This window comes from Temnothorax nylanderi, unplaced genomic scaffold (assembly GCF_030848795.1).
Source record: "Temnothorax nylanderi isolate EJ_2023f unplaced genomic scaffold, tnyl_v1.0 TNYL_tig0015_pilon, whole genome shotgun sequence".
Taxonomy (NCBI): Eukaryota; Metazoa; Arthropoda; class Insecta; order Hymenoptera; family Formicidae; genus Temnothorax; species Temnothorax nylanderi.
This window is the reverse complement of record NW_027249077.1, coordinates 621,392-644,304: the sequence shown is the minus strand read 5'-3', so window position 1 is coordinate 644,304 and position 22,913 is coordinate 621,392. Positions and strand designations below refer to the sequence as shown.

Genomic DNA, 22,913 nt, shown 5'->3' with positions numbered 1-22,913 from the left:
TTCTAATCGTTATAGAAAGCTAATGCATAATTGTACCACTGTTCTCAATGTCATAATAAATCTTGTAATCTTCTTTTCGTCATATGTATGTGACATATGTGAATATTTTTAACACCATTTTATTTAATTATGTCAATTAAATGAGAATTTTGTTAATAATAAATCTTACCTATATTTTCATGCGTGATGTAATAATGTAGATTTATTTTATCACACCATAATAATAAATACATGAATGCAAATATATTGATACATTTAATATGAATTGCGAAAGTTTAGCTTTCCATGTGTTTTGTGTTCAGAATGAATAATTGTTAATAAAAATCGGAGATACTTGAAATTCATGTTTCAGTCATATATATATATATATATATATATATATATATATATAAATGTTTGAATATATATTTGTAAATAACCACATTTATATGATGGTATTTCAATTAATGATGATAATCGTTATACAATGTGTTGGTTTAAGTGTATATATATTCAGTTATCTTTTTAAATAATAGAGCTATAAAAAAATTTTCTGAATAAAAGTTACATTTTGTTTAAGAAAATCTATATAATGATTTAAACAAAAGTTTTAAATTACTGTATATAGCATACTTGCTCATCTAACAATAAGTTGTTTATTTTTTAAAAATACAAGTGAATAATTATACGACAAAGACTTTGATTTCAACGAACTACGAAACCCATGGCGATCTAATCGTGACAAATAACGCAAGTCCACGCCAGACTCTCCTGAATCAGGCACGCCCCCAATCGACTTCGATTATAGCGGAGTAACTTTCAGTTATCGAAAAATTCCCGACCGTGTTCAACTTCTCTTCCTCGCGTTATTTCGGAGTTAAAAAATTTGCTGCGAATGATTGATAGCGAACGTCTAAATTCACTATACCGTTTCATATTTCTTTCAAGTGAGAATTAATCGAGAAGTAGCGTATTCGTTACGCGTACTTATATCTTCGTTCAATCGACCGGCCGTTTAAGACATTCATATAAAAACATGCTCGCCCCTTCCGCGCCGTATCGTAAAATCGTGCTGTGCGTTATTTTGATATCGAGATATTCGACCGCTTTCGAAAAGTACTGGCTTCCAGATCTGGAGTGGCAAACCGCGAGCAACTGGGCGGACGGCCGTGTCCCGGAGATCGACAGCCGTGTGATCTTTCCTCAGCAGACCCGGCACGCGGTGGGCATCGCCGGAGCCGATAATCTCAGACTATCCGAAATTGATTTACCGAGGCAGGGATTGTTGGTCCTCCCTAGAAACGGTCAACTGCAGGTGAGCTATAGACTCGCGAGAAAATATACAGAAGGTTGATAGAATAAATTGAGTATATAGGGAATGGAATAATGCGTTTGACCGCTCTTTTTCCCCTTTTTTGAGTTTAACGAGTGTGTTCGCGGATGGAAAGTTAAATCATTTACAATTTTACAAAATATCGTAGCCGCTTCGATGATACACTCGCGATAATTGCGACATTAATGTTTTAATGTTGACATGTTGTTTACGCTCCGACTGATTGGAAAATCCAGCTTGTCAGAATATTTATTAGCGATAAGCGTCATAAAATGCTGAAATTTATGCAACTCAAACGATATCACAGTCTATTAAAAATTTAATGATATACGTTTTCGTATTCCCTTTTCCGCATTTACTTTAAAAATAAAATAATTTACTTTAATAATAAGTTCAAATAAATAATTTAACTCATCCACTATCTTTCTTACTAATAACAAATTTAATTTAATAATAAAGATTCTGTATGTGTGTGTGCAAGCTAAGCGATTCACGGACAGACGCGAAAGTTAGTAGATGGTCGAAAGAGGGTAATATTTTCTGGGCCGACCCCACAAATTGGAACGGTAGCTCGACAGCAGCGCCGCATCTCGAGCGCGTCCCATGTCGCCAGGACAACGTTGTCCTGCCGAGCGAGAATTACACCTTTAGTATCCTTCTACCTGTAAGGGAGATAGAAGTAAAGTCGATTCGGCTGTCGAACGAGAGGCCGTTTACCGAGTGGGAATGGCAAAACTTCCAAGATCGTAGGGAATTCTCCAGAGGCGGATTCACCGTAAAGTAAGCCTGAATGATAATGTTTGCTGATGCATTTCCACACGTGTATATCCACTGTGACGAAGGGTATTTTGTGAAAATTGTTTTTTTTTTTTTTTTTTTTTTTTTTTTTTTTTTAGGTACAGCGAACTGTACCTGACTATGCACGACTGTAAGAAATGTTTCTGCCAGGGAAACTCTCAGAGCGATTATCTCGAAGAGATCTGCGCCATTCAGAGGCCAAGATGTGGATTTACGGGCTGCGAATATCCTCTTACGGTTAGATACTTTATTTAAAACATTAATTTATTTATTACGTAATTTATTTATTTCCATTATTACCTGATTGACATAATTCATCTTGTGTTTCAGGTGGAGGGTCACTGTTGTCCGTACTGTGGCGGACGCGTTTCCATATCGGAGCAGATTTCTTTAGCGACGGTACAATTCTTGGCGGACGAAGCTTTAGAAGGATATACGGAAAAGGTTGCCTGGCACACCAGACGCACTTGGAAAGGTGGCGTCGAGATTCTCGTAAAAGAAAAAGGGGACTATTCCGGGAATACGATACAGGAAGCGGTAGAAAACCTGCGAGAAATGTTGCGAAGTCAGTATACATAGTTCTTTTAAATCTCTGATAAATTTTTAAACAAGATTATAAACCGAGAAATTGATTCGATTGTGTTCCAAACCAAAGTTAGACGACTATTCAATTTTCCGATAATTTAGAAAAAGCAATTTCATCACGTAAATAATCTCGTACAGTTTACTAGCGTACAAGCAAAACGGAGATATGTGAAAAACGATAAAATCCTTTCATTTGTCGCGTTCTCGTTGTTTGCAATACCGATATCGATTGTTGTTAACGCCTACAAATGTCAATACTCAACTGGAATTTTAATCCGGTTTTATAATTGGAACGCATTGGACATTGTCAAGCATTATCCTTTCGTTCATTCATTTATTGAAATATAATTTATTTGTTGTAAAAAGTTCAGTTATATGTATATATGTGTACGTGTACACATAGTATCATACACAAATATTTCGTATTATTTTCATATTATAAATTTAAATATATTATTTTAATTAAATTTCAAGCGCAGTCCAAAAAACATTTAAAAAATGTTCGTTATAAATAAATGATATTCTCTGGTTTTATTTGACATTTTATTTAGTTGCTTTAATTGTTTTAAGTTTAATCAAAAACATGTTTGGCAAACAGAAAAACATTATTAATTACGTGATTAATTACTAAAAAGATAATTGCTTACGTTTCTCTTAGAAACAATAAAACTAATTGACAAGATCCTTTTTCTCAGAATGCTATTTTGTCACACATTTTTCTATTAGGCAAAGGAATCGACGTGACGAATGCGGAGACGGCGGGTGCAGCAATGAAAGATTCTCGATTAGCCGTTACACTTGGACCCCTTTTGGGAACGCCTCTTGTTGTGATCGCCCTTCTTCTGTTGGCCTTTCTGTACTTCGGTTATTCTTTGGGGCAGTAAGTATCCTTGTGTCATCTTCTTTTTTGCGTCGCTACACTAGGTACCAGTCAATTAAAAGTATCGATCCGACAGGATTACAAGCTGTCGTTCGCGCTACACTAAATTTAAGGACGTTCTCCGGTCCTTATACTAGAGAAAATCGATTTTCTTAGGATTTTCTTGAAACTGTGAATATACGTTAATTTAGGTGTGCTTTATGCGTGGTATAAATTTCAGTACCTCTTCCGGTATAAAAAATAAAGATACTGAGCCTCAAAGTTTCAACTTTTACTAATGAAAAGGTTTTCCAGGCCAAACGGTAAGAGATACGAGGTTGGCCAAGAGGACCAAAGTTGCTCCTCTCGTCGAGTTCTATAAGGAAAAAATGCCAAAACTAAAAAAAAATTAAATTTAAATATTTTTTTTGAAACTTTGAGGCTCAGTATCTTTATTTTTTATACCGGAAGAGGTACTGAAATTTATACCACGCATAAAGCACACCTAAATTAACGTATATTCACAGTTTCAAGAAAATCCTAAGAAAATCGATTTTCTCTAGTATAAGGACCGGAGAACGTCCTTAATATTAAAATGTTTAACACGTTGGTTATTACGTGTCGCCATGTGGTGACACACTTGGCTACGAATGTTTGGAAAGCCGCGCCAGCATTCGGCGCCGGCATTTGTGTTCGATATTTGCAATATTCGCATACCCAGCATCGGTCGAATGAAACGCTGAACTGTGTTGGGCATACTCAACCTACTCACGATACGCAAGCGAACTATGTCGGCATTGTCGGCCGCGAACTCCAGCGAAATTAATAGTCCGGGAGGCAGTGAACATTTTTGGGACGTTATTTTAGCAAGCTTAGCTTATGATTTTTTTGTTTCATTGGAGGTGACGATGGATAAAATGACAGTGCACCGTCGGAACTATTACGCGTGACGCGACGGCCGCGGCGACGGCATCCTCTGAACATTGTAAAAAAAAAAAACAATGCACTTACGTCATAGTAACAAAGCTGAAATGTGTACTAAAAATTTACTTAATAAAATATAAAAAAAGTGTAGTCTGGCAGCCCGCCGACGGGACTAACACCTTACCAAATGTAATATAACCCGTGTATGTGTGGATGGGAGTACGTGCTATATTGACCTATAATCTTCGCTAAGGACTACATTTTTTTTATATTTTATTAAATAAATTTTTAGTACTCAAAATTTCAGCTTTGCTACTATGACGTAAGTGCATATTGTTTTCTTTTTTTACAATGTTCAGGGCGCATGCCGTCGCGCGGTATTCCGATAATGCCAGACTGACATTTTACCCATCGTCACCTCCAATGTAACAAAAACAAAAGATATATCGTAAGCTAACTGTTAAAATGACGTACCAAAAATGTAAACCGCCTCCAGGACTTTTTAGAACAACGAGGTATTTTCACGTTTATCAGACGAAAGTATCGAAAGACGGGCTACGAGTTAGCCAACTCATTTATATTACTGACTTGCGTCAATATTGTTATTAAAATCAGCGAAATTGAAAAAGAAAACTTTCCCGGACCTCGCGATGCCCCGTTACGTTCGTGTGCAGCGTAACTTCGTGCAAGCACAAGCACCACTACTCGGCGCATGGTCACGGGAGTAATAATAACAACGCCGACACGTGACAAGAAAATGAATAAGGAAAATAACGTTTTGTAGTGTAGTACCGAGAACGCTGTGTGTAGGATGTTCGCCGAACGATCGGCGGACGGCCGCGGCGCGGTGACACATGGTCACGCGGAAAATTCCCGACGAGGTTCAGTTCGATCGATGATCCGCAGCCTCTCTTAGATCTGGCATGTCTCCCGTCGACAGTTTTTGCACATCTGTAAAGAGAGTGAGAAAAGCAATTACACGGATTACCAGCTTATATGTACATGCATATACGTACAGTAGATATACACGCTTGCTTATGTCCTCGCTCTATTTCCGGTTATTCGACGACATCTAGAGAGAGCGCAATATTGGATTTCTTTTCAAGGGTATTTAAGAGCTGAATACACAAGGAAACCTTCATGATATTTTTGCATTTAAACATTTAAATAGCTTATTTATTTACAAACGGAGATATGATACATGATTAGATAACAATGAGCGTCGTTATATCTAATATTTAAAAATTTACATTCGTCATGATTTTATAATGTCGCTTACGCAAACATACAGAATCGATTAAAGATGATGTTGCGCATGATGACGCATTTTTTTTATCTACCATTGTCTATAATCTCAAGAAGTGAGGGTATAAATTATTTAGTTTTGGCAATCTTGAAATTAGGCTCGCGCGATGCAGGCGCAATGCTCTAAACTCTAAAGAGTGGAACGGGATGATGACGGGCGACCAAGACAGCAAGATTGCTTGCAATTCGTAAAGGTCAGTCGCAAATTTGTCGCGGCTATTAAATCCACGGGGAAATGGAAAATGTCGAACTCTCCGAGATTCTCATTTCCCAGATATTCATCCGATATGACGAAAAAACGAGAAAAAGAGAGAGAGAGAGAGGGGGGGGGGGAGGAATTGCGAGCTTGACGCAGGAAGGAAAGAGATATTATATAGTTGGAACGGCGGAGACTGGGTGCGAAACAGGGTATTTTAATTTGCGAAGTAGCGACAGGATAACGATAGTTTAGCGCAACCAACAAATTCACTCCCGTTCTCCTATTTTACGGTTTTACGTTTCATTGCGCTAATTTCTTCACCGCCGTTCCGCGACTGGCTTCGCAATTGGAATCGAGGTACCGCCCTGCGCGCCCCTCACCCCTTCGTCTAACATTTAATTAGTTCGGCTCCCTCGGCGGGCCGACTGGTCGGTTTATTATTGCTCTCAACAGGCTTCAAACCGAATGCAATTGGCCGCTGTGTAATTTTCTCGGTTCATCGAACACGTTCTGCTTGAGGCCGAAATCTTTTAGACCAAGATTCCCATTTCACTTACGCGCTATAAGGATACGGTTTTTATATTTATGTAAGGCGTCTCTTCTCTCGAGACATGATATTTATGTGGCATTACAATTGATGATTTATGTCCATTTCTACCAACGTAGATTAACTTTAATCTCAGTTTAACTTATATTTTCTATCTTTTTCTAGCTCTTAGAACTATTAGGAAAAGATGAAAAATAAAGTTAAACCAAAATTAAAATTAACCTGCGTTGATAGAAATGGACATCAGTCCCGCCATTTACTTCATTTTTATTGCTTTCCTTCTGTTCTGCTTTAAAAAATATTTTTGGGATTCCATATTAGAGATTGTGTTAAGTACTTATCTCAGAAGCACGTGGGAAGTATTTGTGCGACGCCATTGGATATCTATCGATCTTCCTGAGACGGAATGTAATTTTTTGCAGCGTCCTCTCGGGATGTATGGAAGCCGTCTCATCCGTCCGAGATGGAATTCGGAAGGACAAGCAGAAGCACGGTTTCGCCCGTTTCGAGAACGTTCCCGAGGGCAACGTTCAGATTGCTGACGTTCCCAGAACGAGCGGACGAGAGGCTGACGACGACGTCGAGAGGATAAAGCAAGTCGCGAGTGCAGGTAGATTCGAAAATCCCTTATACAGGTCCAAGAGGGACAAGGTGGAGAAACGTAAGATTCTCGATATAGACGCGCCTCTCAGCCTTACTACTCTAAAAAGCAAGATAGAAGATCAACTGGAAAATGAGGAGATGGATACTGAGGAATAAGAGTCAGAGAAATAAGAAAATCTACTTTGTCATTATTAAATTTATGTTATACTAGCTTGATACACCCGTGCTTCGCTACAGTATGCGAAGGATTCTATAATTCACCTCCGAATTTAGATTTGCCCCTTAGGGATTGATTAGGGCAAAATCTTGAATTATGTTTTAACCTTTGTAAGCAAAAACCAATTCGATATCTCATTGGACCTAAGAGATATTGAGAAATCCGTGAAAACACGTTTTACCCCTTTTCACCCCGTTAGGGGTCGAATTTCTAAAAATCCCTTCTTAATGGGTGCTTATGTCATGGAAGGAATATACTCCCCGAATTCCTGTTTCTAGGTTTAAGGGTTTGGGCTGGGCGTTGATTAGTCAGTCGGAACTCGGAACATTCGATTATATACTATATAGATTACGCCGATTCCAATTTTATCATCCCATTTGTGGAAATGTTTCGTTATAAAATGATAATATAAATTATAAATTGTTAAGATTTTAAACGTGGGATGGCAAAATCAAAGGAACAGAAAAAATATTCATTTTTACAGGGAAGAAATAATTTCTAATTCATTAGGATGTAATGCGAATATGTGAATCATATAAAGCGTACGATATGCTGGTTCACAAATATTTATTACTTATTGTCAGACAACATCCATTCGAAGTTGCAGGACCCCGCGGTACATTGACGACGTGGTACTGAGCTTTATATAGACACGTTATACATGCACACGTAAATTCGACATGCGTCGAATAGGATATATATTTATATTTATGTTATCTTTGTTAATATGTATATATATATATTTATATATTCTCTCTTTTTCTTTCTCTCTGGATAAATATATACGCCTAGTACGTGATATAAAGATGCATTAACGCTCGCATATGAGAAATAAATGATACATCATGATAACGAGAATGGTAATAGTGATAAATTCATGTATCAAATAACTATATATGATTTCCTTCGCTATTGAACGTTTGTGTAATTTGTCGTAAAATATAGTCATCTCTATGAATGTATAATGTTAATATATGTATATATATAATTAACTATAAAGCTCTATTCTTATAGAATATATTAAACTCTCTGCTTTCGATAAAAATCATTTCTCTGCCGCTTTGTACAGACATGTAATTATTTCTTTATCACACGCATGTGGTAATTAAAGACCATATGCGTATGTGTAACGTATATATGTGTGGTCTGTGTGCGCGTGTATACGCAGAAAAGATGAAAATTCCTAGCCGATAGCGCTTATCAAGTCTGCGAAGTATGTACATCGAAAGTGCCTTCACATTCACATTTATGTTATAGATTACTATCATTTGTTTATTGACTGCCTCATTGACTTTTGTCCAACAACATATTCTTCAGCAGGTCTCTTCATCAATTCTTTTAAAAACTGTAAAAATAATTAATTTGAAATTATCTTGAAATTCAATCTTTTCGTAAGAGTTACGCGTCTTTATGTATACAGCGTGGCTAAGGAAACGAGAAATTAACAATGAGAGTGTTTCCTTTGATGAATTTGAGGTCGATTTTAATTTAAGTTCTGACTTATAAGTATATATAATAATTTATTTTTATTAATTAAATATAATGTGTGTGTGTGTGTGTGAATCTCAAGAATAGGTAGATGAAGATTCCTTATGGCCATGCTATATACGTTATTTTTATAATACAAACGTATTTTACCCTGCATTTTTAGACTCATACGATAAAAAGATCAAAAAATATGTCGGTCGATCAAAATATAAATTCCGTATTAAAGAGATATCGACGCACAATGATAGCCGCGATCGTTCTGTAGACATTCATGCGAGGGATGTGTGACCATTTAATACACATACTATCTCCTGGACACGCGATACGACACTAAACTTTACTATTTATTTGGCAATTATGTGAAGCAGAAGAGAAGGGGGAGCGAGAAGAAGAAGAAGAAAAAGTCTTCTTGTCTTACACGCATTGGTCCCTTTCCACAACTTTCATGCGGTAAGTAGTCGAGTGGTCTGCCACTATCGTGCGACAACACTTCTTGCGCGAACTTACGCTAATCATGAAACAAAGTTGCGAAGAAAAACAATTAAAAGTCACAATATTGTTTGGTACGTAATATACCAATGACATTTAATATCGATTAGCTCGATTGAAATTCTTCTTACATCACAACTAATGCAGCTTCACGTTTGAAGACACCAGGAAACCGTCCTATATAATTTTCTCGAGCGCGATCATATCTATACCTATATAAATGAGGCCAAGAACTTGCTGCTCGAATAGTTGATTTCCATTGCCTTGCAAACGTAACAGCGGAATTCATAAATTCATCTATAGACGATTCTTCGTGGACGAGCAAAATGTATTCTACACTCGCAAACTTATATTTTACAAACATTTCAACTACGCGTTTTGAACTAACGCGAAATGAATTATCATCGTTGTGATCGATCTTAGAGCCTTATTCTAACACACGTTTTAGCGTTAGTGATAGTGCCCTAAAAGAATAGTACACCGTCGATTTGACGCGACTGTTTCCTTCAAGTCGATCTGCATAATAATCTTATTGCACATACAACTAAATATCTTCTCGTAAAACGTAAAATACAATAACTTCGTCGATTGCATCGAACTTTTACATTTACACAAGAACACACTTTCTTACATATATATAAGAATAATCGTACTTTCGTTTTCCTTTCTTACATATAAAATATGTCATATGGTTTTGTTTTGTATACAGGCAAATCCATTGACAAAACTGCGTCAAAGTGAATTATGTACCGATAAATACGCTATTATGGACCCCAAAAATATTTCTTTGGGTCCCAAACGGTTTAAAACTACTTTTGCAGCACAAATATATGGAATAATCAAAAGGCCGTTTACATCTGGGTGTCTTTTTGAAATTCCTCGTTGCATCGAGTTTGGCAATAACCAACAACCAACTGCTTTTCACAACATGTAAATATCGTGGATCAAATATCCAAATCCCATATTTTCAAAATATTTTCGTCTTATTGAAATGTAAAAAAAAACTCACACTAAATGTATCATATAATTGCGAGAAATAAATTAGCCACCTATATACCTTTTGGTTTGCAATATGCTGGAAGAAATATGGAAATAAACCCGCAAAGGCACTCCTGGCGAAAATATGTTGATTTAACGAAGGATGATGTACATACATAGTATATCAGCATAAAATCTTTAGTTATTGAAAGAATTGAAAGCTGTTGCAGCATTCGGGATGTCTTTCATAAACCTTCAATCGCGATAACACTACAAATGCTTCATCGTGTCTTGTATGTGAGGAAGACATTCTAGGAATGTAAAGAAATTGCACTAATCCCTAAAAATATATCTCTTTTTAATTCTGACCTGTGACTTGGCAATAAAAACACGCCATTTTTATCACCTCGTAACAATTAAAGGAATTAATATATGGAAGAACAATTTGATGAGTACAGATAAATCTATATTAGCATCTGTGAAATATTTGAGAATCTAAAATCTTTTTCAGGACTTTTTAGAATTTTCAATCTTTGTAACAATATTAAATTGCTTAGCCATTTTTTGTGAACATTATCGCAAACGTGTAGTATTCTTCGGATCAAAAATTATTTTTGGGGAGAGCAATTACTGTAAATCTTTTTAAAAATAAAAATTTGATATCAAATAAATTTGGGCTATTCTAAATAGAAATGAATATATCTAAGATTGTTGTAGCTGCAGCAAGCTCTGAAGACGTTCTAACTCCTTTACTAGCTCGCGATTCATATTTTCTAGAGAATTCAGCCTCTCTCTGTACGAGGAATTCTCGTCTGTCAACGAGGTGACTCGGTTTTCTAAATCTTCCATGTATTCCTTCTTCTTTCTTCGTGATTCTTGCGCCGATATCTGCAAAAAGTACCACGTAAAGTCAGTATCTTTCACGTCACATTCGTAATTTCGCAAGTTGGATAACATTTGAAGAGAATTTGAATATCCAGATTACATTGTTGTACATGCCTTGTTCTTGATCTTTCTTCGTATTTTCTTCAGAGATTTCTCCTCTTGTTTCGTCAGAGGAAGCTTCGTGGGCACGGAAAATCCTTCGGCTATCAAGGTTCTCTTCTCTTCCTCCGTCAATATTAACACCGTAGATCCTTTCTGTAATGTCAATCACATATAAGTGCATCACGCTAATATACTGAGTCAATAAATATGACAGCAATAAAATGTAAAACATTATCCATATGAAACTCATCCATAAAAGAAACTTCAAATTTATTCATGCAAATTCAGTCATCTTACTGACTAACGATACTCGATTATATATGTTGATAATGTAAACATGAGGTGTGTAGAGATGGGTGGACGTGGGATATGCATCATAACTTAGAATACTGAACCAAATATCAATAAAAATGTCTTTAAAGTTATTTTAAAAAATTAAAAAAATACACAGGCAAAGATAGACCTAAATAAGGATATGAGAGAAGGATTCATCAGAAATTATCAAACTCTTCAGACTTTGTGTCTTACCGGCTGACAGGAAATCAGAGGCGTATGAATGGGTTGTCTGGTAGTGTGAGTAGTGCCGTTGGTGACGTAAAGCCTCGGTGTCAGCAAGCCTCTGAGATTCTGCGTACAAGTCTGGGAATCTCGGCGTTCGGGCGAGCAGGAAGCGGAAGCGGTACCCTCGCTGTCGGAGCTTATGCTACTGGGCGGCGTCGGCGGCAATCCCTGTCTCGACGCGTGCAAGGTCGCTTCCTTCCCCTCGCAGACCATGCCGTACTCCTCAATCTCCATATTCTGGAAGTAAGTGACGACGATGACGATAAGAAACTAATGGAGAATCGGTATATTCAAATAACAACGCGTAGTTCGAACACAATAAATCTCACTAGTTCTTGCTCCTAAATCAAGCGAGTCTATATACCGTACCCTTTTCCACGAGCATTATATTCTCGAGCAGTTGAGACTAATGTAGATAATATACAGTTGGATAAAACCTAATGCCGGAGAGTATTTTATCGCTCGAGAACAATCTGATGCCTGGCGCAATATTGATTTAAGTTGAGATACCTGATAGTACTCCTCGTCATCCTCTTCGCTGTCACTCGTGTGCGAGGGATGGGTTTTGGGAAAATGAAGACTCTGCGGCGACACCATTGTTATCGCGCTCGTATCGTCTACCATATCGCAATTTGGTTGACAAGGCGCGCAGGGACTTGCTGGCGCGCTGATGGGTTCGTCCTTGATCTCCGGGTACTCGTTATCTTCAGGTACTAGATTGTTTCTCTTGAGGATTGCGCTCGAGGTAGATGATGACGTCAGCGGCGACGACGATGACGATTCGACACGGTTCGAAGTGCTACTTATCGAAATAGCCGGAAAACATTCTTCTTCCATATCTGAAAAAAGTATTTCAGTGATAATTTCTATCTCTACAGTTCCTCCGAAATTATTGTTAAAGAAAAAAAATGACGAAGAATTTGTGAATGATAAAATTATCTGTTTTTTCTCAAAAGGACGAAGACTGCCACACAATGTCATTTCCTTACCATCCATTCTGTCGCGGATATCGAGAGACTTGTGATCCAGATTGGCGAAATCGATGGAGGAACTAGTAGTCGCTGTAGAACCAACCGCGCCAGAACACGAATTCGGCGTATGGGGATTATCTCCTGGCGTTGCCGGGCTCGGAGGCGGACTGGGAGCCAAAAGACTATAACTATGCTCGGATTTTATCGGCCGTGGTCCACCGAGAGCTGCATCCGTCATTAGACGATCTCTCAGTATCACATTGTTCCTCAGACATACGGCATTACCCCATTCCTCCTCTTTGGTGTTCATTAAGATATCCTGATTGAGTATCTGCAATGAGACCAAGAATTTGTTAAATGTAAAAATATTTTTTTAACTAGATTCTTAATTCTTAGGCTAAAATATAATTAAACATTTTAAAAAATTCTATGGAAAAAATGTAACATATCACAACGATGGTAGAAAAATGGAAAATTATTTATTATAAAATTTTAAATTACATACATGTAGACCGAACTAATTTGTTAATATCTTATTAGATTTCCTTTGGAAATAAATATCAATTTTTTTATGAATACATAATCACAATGCTTTATAAAAAATATCTTGGAATAAATCGCCAAACTTTGAAAGCATATTCTATGGATACGAAAGAATTGATATCTACTTGACACAGGCACGTTATCTTATTTGTATTGTTATCGAGAAACACTTGTTTCTTTAAAAGTCTGACAATCGGCGATTCGAGCAAGGGGAGAGGAACGAGCCGAGCAGAAATCAATCGTTACGTGAATTTTCATCGCAAACGTAACGCGACGCGAGTCAATGGACACGGGAGGGGCAGCGTCCGCGTCCGCGTCCGCGGTTGTCAATGGTTGCCGCCCGTCGCGGCGAGGTGTCAAGGACCCCGCGTGCTTCTAAAATTATACCGCGAGCGTTCCGCGAGCGGTCACACGTAAGCGAGAAGGAGAAGGGCGCTCAAGTTGAGCGGTCAAGTTGAAGGTCGGCCGTTACCCGAGTCCATAAGGTAGTCGGTAGCAACGACTTCGCCTCCTTCTGCGCGATCTTCGGGGGCCCTACCGGGCGCGACCCAGCAATGCGGAACCCGGTCCCAAGGTCAAGACGGATCTTTTCGTATTGCGCTAGCGACGAGCTGTTGCTACCAGCTATTCAGCTTCTCGCTTCGCTGCCGTCTCTCGCGCACAGTTGGTGTATACGCACGGTTTTCCTTTAGCCGCGGAACTTCCCCGTTATGCACGGTTTGCTCTGTATAAGCAAATCCGGCTGTGGAATACTTGAACGAGATGATTTAAGCGACGCTTGCCCGATGTCGCGCGCATTGGTAGCAGCTCAACGAAGATAATTTTCTGATGTAAGAAGCGTGGGATATGTTCGAAGCAATTTCTGACGCTGCATTCTGCAGTGCTGCTTATTAACATTTTTTAAAGATTAATTTAAAAATAATAACTTTATTGGTTCGACAATTTATAAAATTGCAGTTTTATTTCTAATTGGTTTTCATTCATCCTCTCGTCTGCCTTTGTCTCAGTTTTTTCTATTCTTTCTCTTCGTTATACACCGTGGTCCCCCTAATTTAGATGGGAATGTAGCAATTTCCCGCAAGTGGGTAATTAGTTAGAATGGAACCATTAGTAACCAACAACCCGGAAACTCAAATCTCACGAGCCGTCTTTGCTTTCTTCCACTACTGTTCTCTTCTTTCCATTACATAAATTTTTCTCGCATAGGTTTATCATTACCGACCGACATCCCCAGTATTATAATTCTTCGCGTACTAGTGACAATTAAATAAAAAAATCCGAGAAATTTGCCGTGTTTGGTCTATAAGAAAAAAGAATCGTTTTATTCGAGTAAAATTAAAATGTCGTTTTCCCGTTCGACCGAACTGATTAAAATCGCATCTGGCTTATTGATCTTTGGAATGTCTCGCATCCATAAAAATCTGCCGGCTACAGCAATGCGGAACTCGATTCGCCAAGGTCGCGACATCACGCTCTTCCTTTTCCCGTTTCCTCCATCTTCCTCTCGCTCCTTCTTTTCGTCCTTTTGCCCTTCGTCATCGCTCTCCGTTATGCTCTGATCGCGCGGCCAACACTTATCTCCCATCCTTCCACGTCTCACTTCCGGCGGAAGCACGTCCGTAACGGGCAATCCTTCTCGTTGTCTTTTTGGAGATATATACGGCGGAGGATACACGTGCATCCTTTTTTGCGATCGTCCTATCCACGGCTTTAAATACACGTCTTATCATTCATTATCGTTTATCCATTGCGTTTGAATTTTCCGTGCACGTCTTCGCAAACTTCGAACATATATATTTGTAATCGCTCATATGAAACATCATAATAAACTTCTTCGTGTAATGATATATTAGCAGATGCGACTTTTTCCTCATACTGACGTAACATATCTTTTAGCGATTTCTTCTGACGGGAACAATAAAAGAAAAGACTATGACCTTTTCAACATTCGTACTATTTTTTATCACTATTATGCAATTCTACTGTGGGCAAATTTATCGACATTATTTCTTTGCCGTTCGGGTTCGCATAATAATCCGCTTTGGAGGAAATTAATCAGGCTCATCGAATAATCAATTCTTAAAATAAATATATAATTGATGTCTTGTTAAATTATTTTCATAGATCAAAATGATTTCACATAGATAAAAAATTAAGTATCTATCGTACATTCAACTCATCAATGTTCGCGAATAAAGTTAATAACTCGATGTCGAATTTGCTGATTGATTAGTCTTGACGAGAGTTTATGTACAAACAATACAACACGGGTCGTGAAGAACATCGTCATTAATAAATTAAACGTAAACATATAATTAATTGTGAATCGGATTTGCATCGTCAATTACACTGGTATATCCCTCTCCAGTAGCGCGGTATTTCCGCTGGAGATCAGTCCGGCTGGAGGGCCGCGGCGTCTCTGCTCTCATCCGGGGGTATAGGAATTCCGATTAAATTTTCTCCGCCGCAAAATTGCAACATAGCGATTGATATTAACTAACTGCAGCGCGCAACACGGGAAGTGGATCGAACTGAGTGGGGGTCCGGGCTCAGCAATTTTCGCGACGAGATTATTTCGCTACCGCGGCATTATCGTTTTGTCGTTCCGACTGTCCACGAGAAATCGCGCGGGGCCTCTCGCGCAATCGCTTCGATTCTTCATTTTCTCAAGAACGATTATTATTATACGCCTCCCCGTTATTACGCGCGATCGTTATTACAAGCGCTATTAATACTGCAGCTAACTAATTGAGGCAAGATAAGGGGCGTGTCCGTTCGTTTTAGTTGCGCTTTCTTGCGCTTTCTGAATTTAAATTTAGACGCGCACTAACGCTCCGCCCTGCAGAAAAAGGGAAAGGTATTTTGTTCTCGTAGAATCTCTCAAGTAAAGCGACTTAAAGTTTTACGTGACCTTTCTAATAACCCGTGCGCCGCAGTCGGACGAATTTCAGACGAACGCGCTGATAATAATCCGCGATAAAGGCGGCGCGGCCGCGAAGTTATGCCGGGTTATTAACAGAACTGACCTTTCCACTTGTTGGTTCGACGACTAAACTCCGATGCACGGGTCGAAAAGCAATTGTGCGCTGGTGCATTGAAGGCGCATACAGAGACGGAGACGCGCTCGTGGGTAATGCACCGGAGAGAATTGCAGTGGCATGTTCGAGCGGTGTTTCAAAAGCTGCGATACATATGAATGAGAACGAGGACCGTAAAAGCGTATTGTGTATGCAATGCGAAATAAAATTTCGTGCCGTTTCTATGCCGGTTAAGCACGCGTGACTTGTAATCGGCTGTTCGCACGCGTGGAATCGAGAATCGTGAGACGTGAGCGTTGCGTTCGATCATCTTTTTTTCTTCTGATTTACCTGAGGACGAGAATTTTCGCGTGTGCTTGTGTTACCGCTGTGCACTTTATGTTGAAGCGTAAGGGTCATGGCACGCAAAAAAAAAACTTAAGCAGTAAGCAAATCAGCCAGTCAAGAACTTAAGGCATAACGTAAGCGGTAGCGAATTCAAACTGTTGATTTTCTTACTAACGTTTTACTGCTTAAGTTTTTCTATGTGCCGAGGCCCCAACACAGACGCCTACTGACAATACAAGCGCAAGTGCGAGGTAGCTGAAGCGATAATCTCGCGATCAACGCGGGAATTGTAAAACGTTACAAAAGAAACGACAGTGTCCGGCACGATCCCGTTCGACACCTATGCACGCCCGTCGCGTTATCGTCTCGACGGATAGGAGCGTAAATTGCCAATAAAAAAAGGCGATAACAGTTCATGATAAATTAAATCCTCGATGAAAACACAGTCGTAAAAAGTGCGACTTGACTTTTTTTTATTATGCCCATCAGCGTAACGTCTATGCATGCGCACGGTATCTATGTATCGCACCCGTGAAACAATCCGATCCGTTTCGCGATCGCGAGACCGCTTAAGTTTCGCAGCGCAGAAATTTGCGCTGTCGGTGCGAAAACACCGGCGGAAAGGTCAACGGCACGCACCGGCCGAATATCTAATTACGCTAATGCGATAGTAACCCGAACGTACGGAATATCAATAAGACTGGCGGCAAACACAAATATTTTCCCAACGTTTACTATTACTACACAGTGAAGGAAACCAACCGTTATGTGATTGAATTGCCCCCCCCCCTCTCTCTCTCTCTCTCTCTCTCTCTCTCTGTGTTGCGATAAATTTCCGACAATGTCAGATTGTTTACAAGGATTTGCGGCTCGGTGTCCCTCACGTGTATGAGGAAAAGCGTTTGATTAAATTGATTCAGTACACGAATTCATTATCAGCATGTATGATGTTAATCGCCTTGCCTCAATGCAGAAGAAAATACTTCGGATGCCGATCAACCGATAGAGCGTTTCGAAGCTTGAATATCAAATATTGTATAAAAATACAATTTATAATATTCATGAGACACTTTTACTGTAATAATGCTATTGGAAACAACTATTTATTGAAGCTAATTATCAGCGTGTGTTATATCGTATTCAGCTGTATTGCGTTTAAATTAATATAAGATATTCTATTTAATAGTTCTTTATATATGTGATTAATTTTATTATGCTATTATGTTATATGTATTATTCGACGGCATAATTTTATATTTGGAAATATTTTAGCAACATAAATAATAGGATTCGCGCCTTCTTCGAAAATGTGCTAGGCCGCCTGTAGCAATCGCTATTTCCAATCACGAAGACGGACTTCTCCTATTGTAGACGAATAGGTCAATCGTCCAGGATTCTAGCCGGCAGGGGAGGGTATCTCAACGGCGGCGTCTGCCGGCCTCGTCGAAGTCACGAAAAAAGGTGAACGTCCTCGAGTTCCATCCGAGTTCCATCCCGTCACTTGGTCTATTCCCCACCATGGCCCGACGACGAGCGACTCGACGCCGGCGACGGCGACACAGGTCTCTCTCTCCCGCGGTGTACCGCCATACAACTCGTTTCAAAACCAGATCCCTTCCTAACAGGTAGCCGTGAACCTTCTCAGGAAAGTCGAGAAACTCTAGAAAGCTTCAGGCACGGTCGACGAGCCCGGTCGAGATACGGCGACGAGGTGGGATAACGCAAATCCGAGCTGTTTATTTTGAAAAGATTCTGCATGTCATTGCAGGAAATAATTTTGCGTCGCACGAATTCCAACAACGTCGAACTTGTTGTACGAGCTTTCCTTCGCAGAAGAATGTATCTTAAGTCGATGAATGGACCGAGTAACTTCGTAAGCGACATTGGCGCTCAGCCGTAAGTATTTACGACTGTCTTTTCCTGCAGGATTTCGAACGTGTTCTCACGTACGGCACGGAATTATTTACACATCGGTCTTTCGCTCGTCTTCGAGGAAGACGGGACAATAATTTACCTGCCAGAATGTTGTCTGTCTGTGATCCGGGATCAACAGGTAGTTCTGCTCGGCAGATACGATAGGGGATACTAAAAAGTGCTACCAAAGATAAAAGATACTCTTATGGGCAAAAATAAAAGAAGAAGAAGATTTGGCCGCTCGCTCATCGCATACCAATGTCAAGGTTTTGCAAACCTTACTCACTCGTGATACAAAATGACTCGACGACGACGACGTTACGTAAATTTTCAAAATAAAACAAGATAGTGCTAATTACAAGATAAAATAAGAATAGGAAATTGCGTACAGTAACACGCACAAACAGACGAGACTTTATTGTGCTAAATATATACGTAATATTTGATATGAGCTATCGCTCGATGAATCTATTACTTTGTACCACTGTGCCCAAGAACAGAGCAATCAATGACGATAATTCTAATCGAGTGTAGAGGGCCATTCTCTGCGTATACCTGTGGCCTCGAGATATATCACTCTATCGATTAGTATTCAAATCCGAGAGGCCAATAAAGGTAACGAATGGCTATTGGCCGATATACGATACTCGCGATAGAGTCAAAAGGCCTAATCGCGGTTAGCCAATTTCAATTATTGTTGTGCCAGCCAGTTACAGAAATACATGAGAAGAAGTACGCGGAAAGAGTTAATCGATTAAAAACTTTAGATCATTAAACGCGGAAAGATTCAGGCCGCTTTATATTCCAGGAATTTGAATTTGAGATATTTGCAAATTATCGCCGAGGCGTCTCCTCAACCACCTTTGATATTCGAAGCAGCCGTTGAATATAAACATCGTTTTCAATTTAACTTCGAATACGTTTCTAGGTACGGTGACTTGTGAAATACAATATTTGAAATACGACTGGGTTAATATACGAGAACTCTAAATTACACGCAAGGAAACTTGCGTGTAATTTAGAATCATTCATATTAATTATGAACTCTTAAGTTAAAGTGCCTGTAGGACGCTTTTAATTAACTAACTTTATCAGTAATTGGTAATTACACGCAGTATTCAGATCAATAGTTCATTATAGAATATTATATGTCGAGGATGTAAATTAATTGACCTCTATCGGTCACAATGCAGTATATAACACAGTATCTGATATTGTGATCGATCCTTCTTTTTTCGTTCCATTCTTTTCATCGTTCATTTTCGCCATATTTACGGATATTCTTTTGCGTAACTCGAACCGCGCTGAACTTTGGTCGATCCTAAATTATCTGAGTCAAACGTTTTCGACTTTGTCATTAACGCTTCGTTTAACTTGATAGTCGATGAATTATCGTCCGATAATTATAAAACAGATAAATAATTGTAAGAAAAAGTAGAAAGGAATAATCTCTTATATATATATATATATATATATATATATATATATATATATATATGTATACATACATATAGGTATAATCAAATGTCCCGACTGACTCATCAACGCCCAGCCTAAATCCCTAAACCTAGAAACATGAAATTCGGAGAGTATATTCCTTCCATGACGTGAGCACCCACTAAGAAGGGATTTTTAGAAATTCGACCCCTAAGGGGATGAAAAGGAGTAAAATGTGTTTTCACGGATTCCTCAATATCTCTTAGGCCCGATGAGATATCGACTTGGTTTTTTATTTAAAGTAGCTACATATATATATATATATATATATATATATATATATATATACCGTAGCAAAACACGGGTATCAAGCTAGTATATCATAATTTAAGAGTCTTTGTTCTAAACAGTCTTATTAGCGATCGTAATCTGTGACATTAAAATTGATAGTCTGGAGCGAAGCGTATCTTGATTAACCAATTCAAATAATTAGAAGCTACAGTATCTTATTAATTTGCCACTAGGCTTATTTCACGCAGTGCACGTTTATTAAATAAGATATGAAATCCCGCGAATATGCGCTTTACTGGAGAGCACGATAAAAAACTTGGTAATAGTTATGCTATTTATACGTTGTATTTGTCGCGGTATGCATGAGGCATATTTTACTAAACACAAGCGAAGTATTTGCATGCCGAGGCTTAAACAAAGCGCGCGTTTCGACTGCTCGTGACGTGACACGCATCCACGTGCGTATATGGAAAAACATAGTTAAAGAAACGGTGTCGCGCAAATCTATGCTGTTATCAATTAGGCCAAACGAATGCAGACGAGGAGTCAGTTTGTAAGGGGGTTTCGAAAAGGGCGACGCGACGCGACGCGACGCGACACGCGGCGACGGAAGACGGAAAAGTCGGAGAGGCAGCGCGCGATGGCGGGCGCAGCTGATAAGAGCTTATCGCCGTGCGCGTAACTATTCAGCACGACTGATTCGCCGGGCCACCGTTTCGCTTTATCGTCGTCGTTATACCTGCGGGCGAATCGCTCGCGTCTGTTTAACACGCCCGATAAATGCGCGTCGCTTCGAGAGAGAAAAAAAGTCGCGCCTGGCCGACCGGCCACTTGCGTCACCGGTTATGCGAGAGGCTTATTGAGATGAGCGCCGGATTTAGGTAAGACGGGCCTGAACTCGCTACAACTGGCTAAGATCCACTACAGCTAATGATAATTTTACGAGAAATTAGTGAGCCGTATTCAAAGGCTGCGTTCCAATATTCACTGTCAATGCTGAAAATCTATAGTGTATGTACGATGTACGTAACGTAAACTATAGATTTTATGTAAGACCGTGGTACTGACAGTAAATATCGGAATATAGTCAAAATAAAACAAAAAAAAGCAGCTTGTTATTTTCAACAAAATTTAAAAGGCCAGAGAATGATCTAAAATAGAGATTTCCATCTTTTAAATGTCCTTTAGCCGGTTTTGAAACTATATTTCAGAAGATTCTATATAGGAATTTCGAAAATTCTCTTTTTCATTAACGAATATTACCTTCGTATCTTCTGCAATTTTTATCAAAACTTTTCTATAATAAACGCCCTCAAGGATATGCTGATAACACGTATCGTCGTATTACGAGTCGAATTCAATGTACAGTTGCGAGCTTGCTCACATACGCACAAGGCGGCGGGAAGCGATAGATTGTCACCGCCTTAAATAACGTACGACGATGACATCGGCGAGACCTACATAGATGAAATCGCTTGCTGGAACACAATTAAACCCGAAGAAAACTCTATGAGAATGACGGAACTCTTTCTAAAATCGATATAGAGAACTCTAGCTGGGACACCCAGAACTCTGATAAATTTTTTCGAATTTTGAAAAAGTGAGCCAACTTCACAGACATAGAAATGCCCTTACGACAGAAGAATGCTAACAATCCGGAATTCTAAGCTCATCTATCCTGACTGAGCGATTAACGACGGCGATTAACACAATCGAGGAAAATAAGACTTCGAGGTGAAAGAATAAGATTCAAGGAATGCTTGGCCTTTCTCATCGCTCCTCTCTTGTCGACAGCGATACTAACTCACAAAATCTCTCTGTATGTTTTATCTCTGTAAAACTGCATTTGGGAAGCGTAACTATCTACGGATCCCACGAAAAGAAACGTATGTGGTACATGCGGAATAAACCTCTAATCGCCCAGAGGGTCCGTAATCACGACGGTTTTATCTCTTTCCTCCTGATAGAAGCTGCACGTTGGCCGATAAGTAGAGAAGCTAAAATGGATTTCTCAAGTTAAATTTTCCAGACGAGCTCCCGAGAGAGAAGGAGAATGCAAACCATTTTGCGACGCAGCCTCGGCGAATCGCTGGCTGCGAGAATGTTGGACGGAGATATTTACACCTTACTAGTTCGACATCGTCGCTTTTCCGTATATCGGTATTCGATTTTCCGTCAACAAGAATGAGATATTTGTTTAAAAATTCAATTTTTATCCGAAGCAATCGAATGTTACATTTTAAAGACCTAGTTTTCTAAACTTTTGCACTTGAATATACAAATTCTGTATAAACCACTTTCCGTCCTTCAACTGTTATCTGATCTTAGTTAGGATATTATCTGCGATCTGCCGTTAAAATGTTGTCAATGCGACCAGTTGCTGATAATGGAACGGATAAGGGAACGTCTGTTGTCCGAGACGAAAGCAGCGCGTGCTGTAATGAATGTGCAATTGTAATTGCGACGAATTAATCAAGGTCGACAGAATTTCTTCCTCACTATATCACAAATTGTACGATTGTCATCTCACGTGCCTTACT

At 39.1% G+C, this 22,913-nt stretch overlaps 2 protein-coding genes across 3 annotated transcripts in view; one reads left to right on the top strand and one right to left on the bottom strand.

The window, feature by feature from the left end:
* Positions 1-829: 829 nt before the first annotated feature.
* LOC139768231 (uncharacterized) lies at positions 830-10,382 on the top strand. The gene is made up of 6 exons (XM_071698218.1): positions 830-1,294; positions 1,794-2,092; positions 2,209-2,347; positions 2,441-2,675; positions 3,422-3,575; positions 6,952-10,382. Exons 1-6 carry the CDS (start codon positions 1,016-1,018, stop codon positions 7,286-7,288), a joined length of 1,443 nt encoding a protein of 480 aa, XP_071554319.1. The 5' UTR covers positions 830-1,015; the 3' UTR covers positions 7,289-10,382.
* Creba (Cyclic-AMP response element binding protein A) overlaps positions 7,900-22,913 on the bottom strand; it is a 27,152-nt gene continuing 12,138 nt past the window's right edge. For both annotated transcript variants that reach the window (XM_071698219.1, XM_071698220.1), the window contains exons 3-7: positions 12,842-13,154; positions 12,363-12,691; positions 11,820-12,089; positions 11,304-11,444; positions 7,900-11,192 (exon numbers count right to left, since the gene is read on the bottom strand). In XM_071698219.1, the coding sequence (XP_071554320.1) occupies positions 11,007-11,192; positions 11,304-11,444; positions 11,820-12,089; positions 12,363-12,691; positions 12,842-13,154 (1,239 nt within the window). In that variant the 3' untranslated portion in view covers positions 7,900-11,006. The remainder of the gene's footprint in view (positions 11,193-11,303; positions 11,445-11,819; positions 12,090-12,362; positions 12,692-12,841; positions 13,155-22,913) is intronic.

Coding starts and splice junctions, on each gene's coding strand:
- LOC139768231 (XM_071698218.1), top strand. CDS start 1,016: ATGCTCGCCCCTTCCGCGCCGTATCGTAAAATCGTGCTGTGCGTTATT. Junction 2,676..3,421: donor CCTGCGAGAAATGTTGCGAA/GTCAGTATACAT, acceptor TTTTTCTATTAG/GCAAAGGAATCGACGTGACG. Junction 3,576..6,951: donor TTCGGTTATTCTTTGGGGCA/GTAAGTATCCTT, acceptor AATTTTTTGCAG/CGTCCTCTCGGGATGTATGG.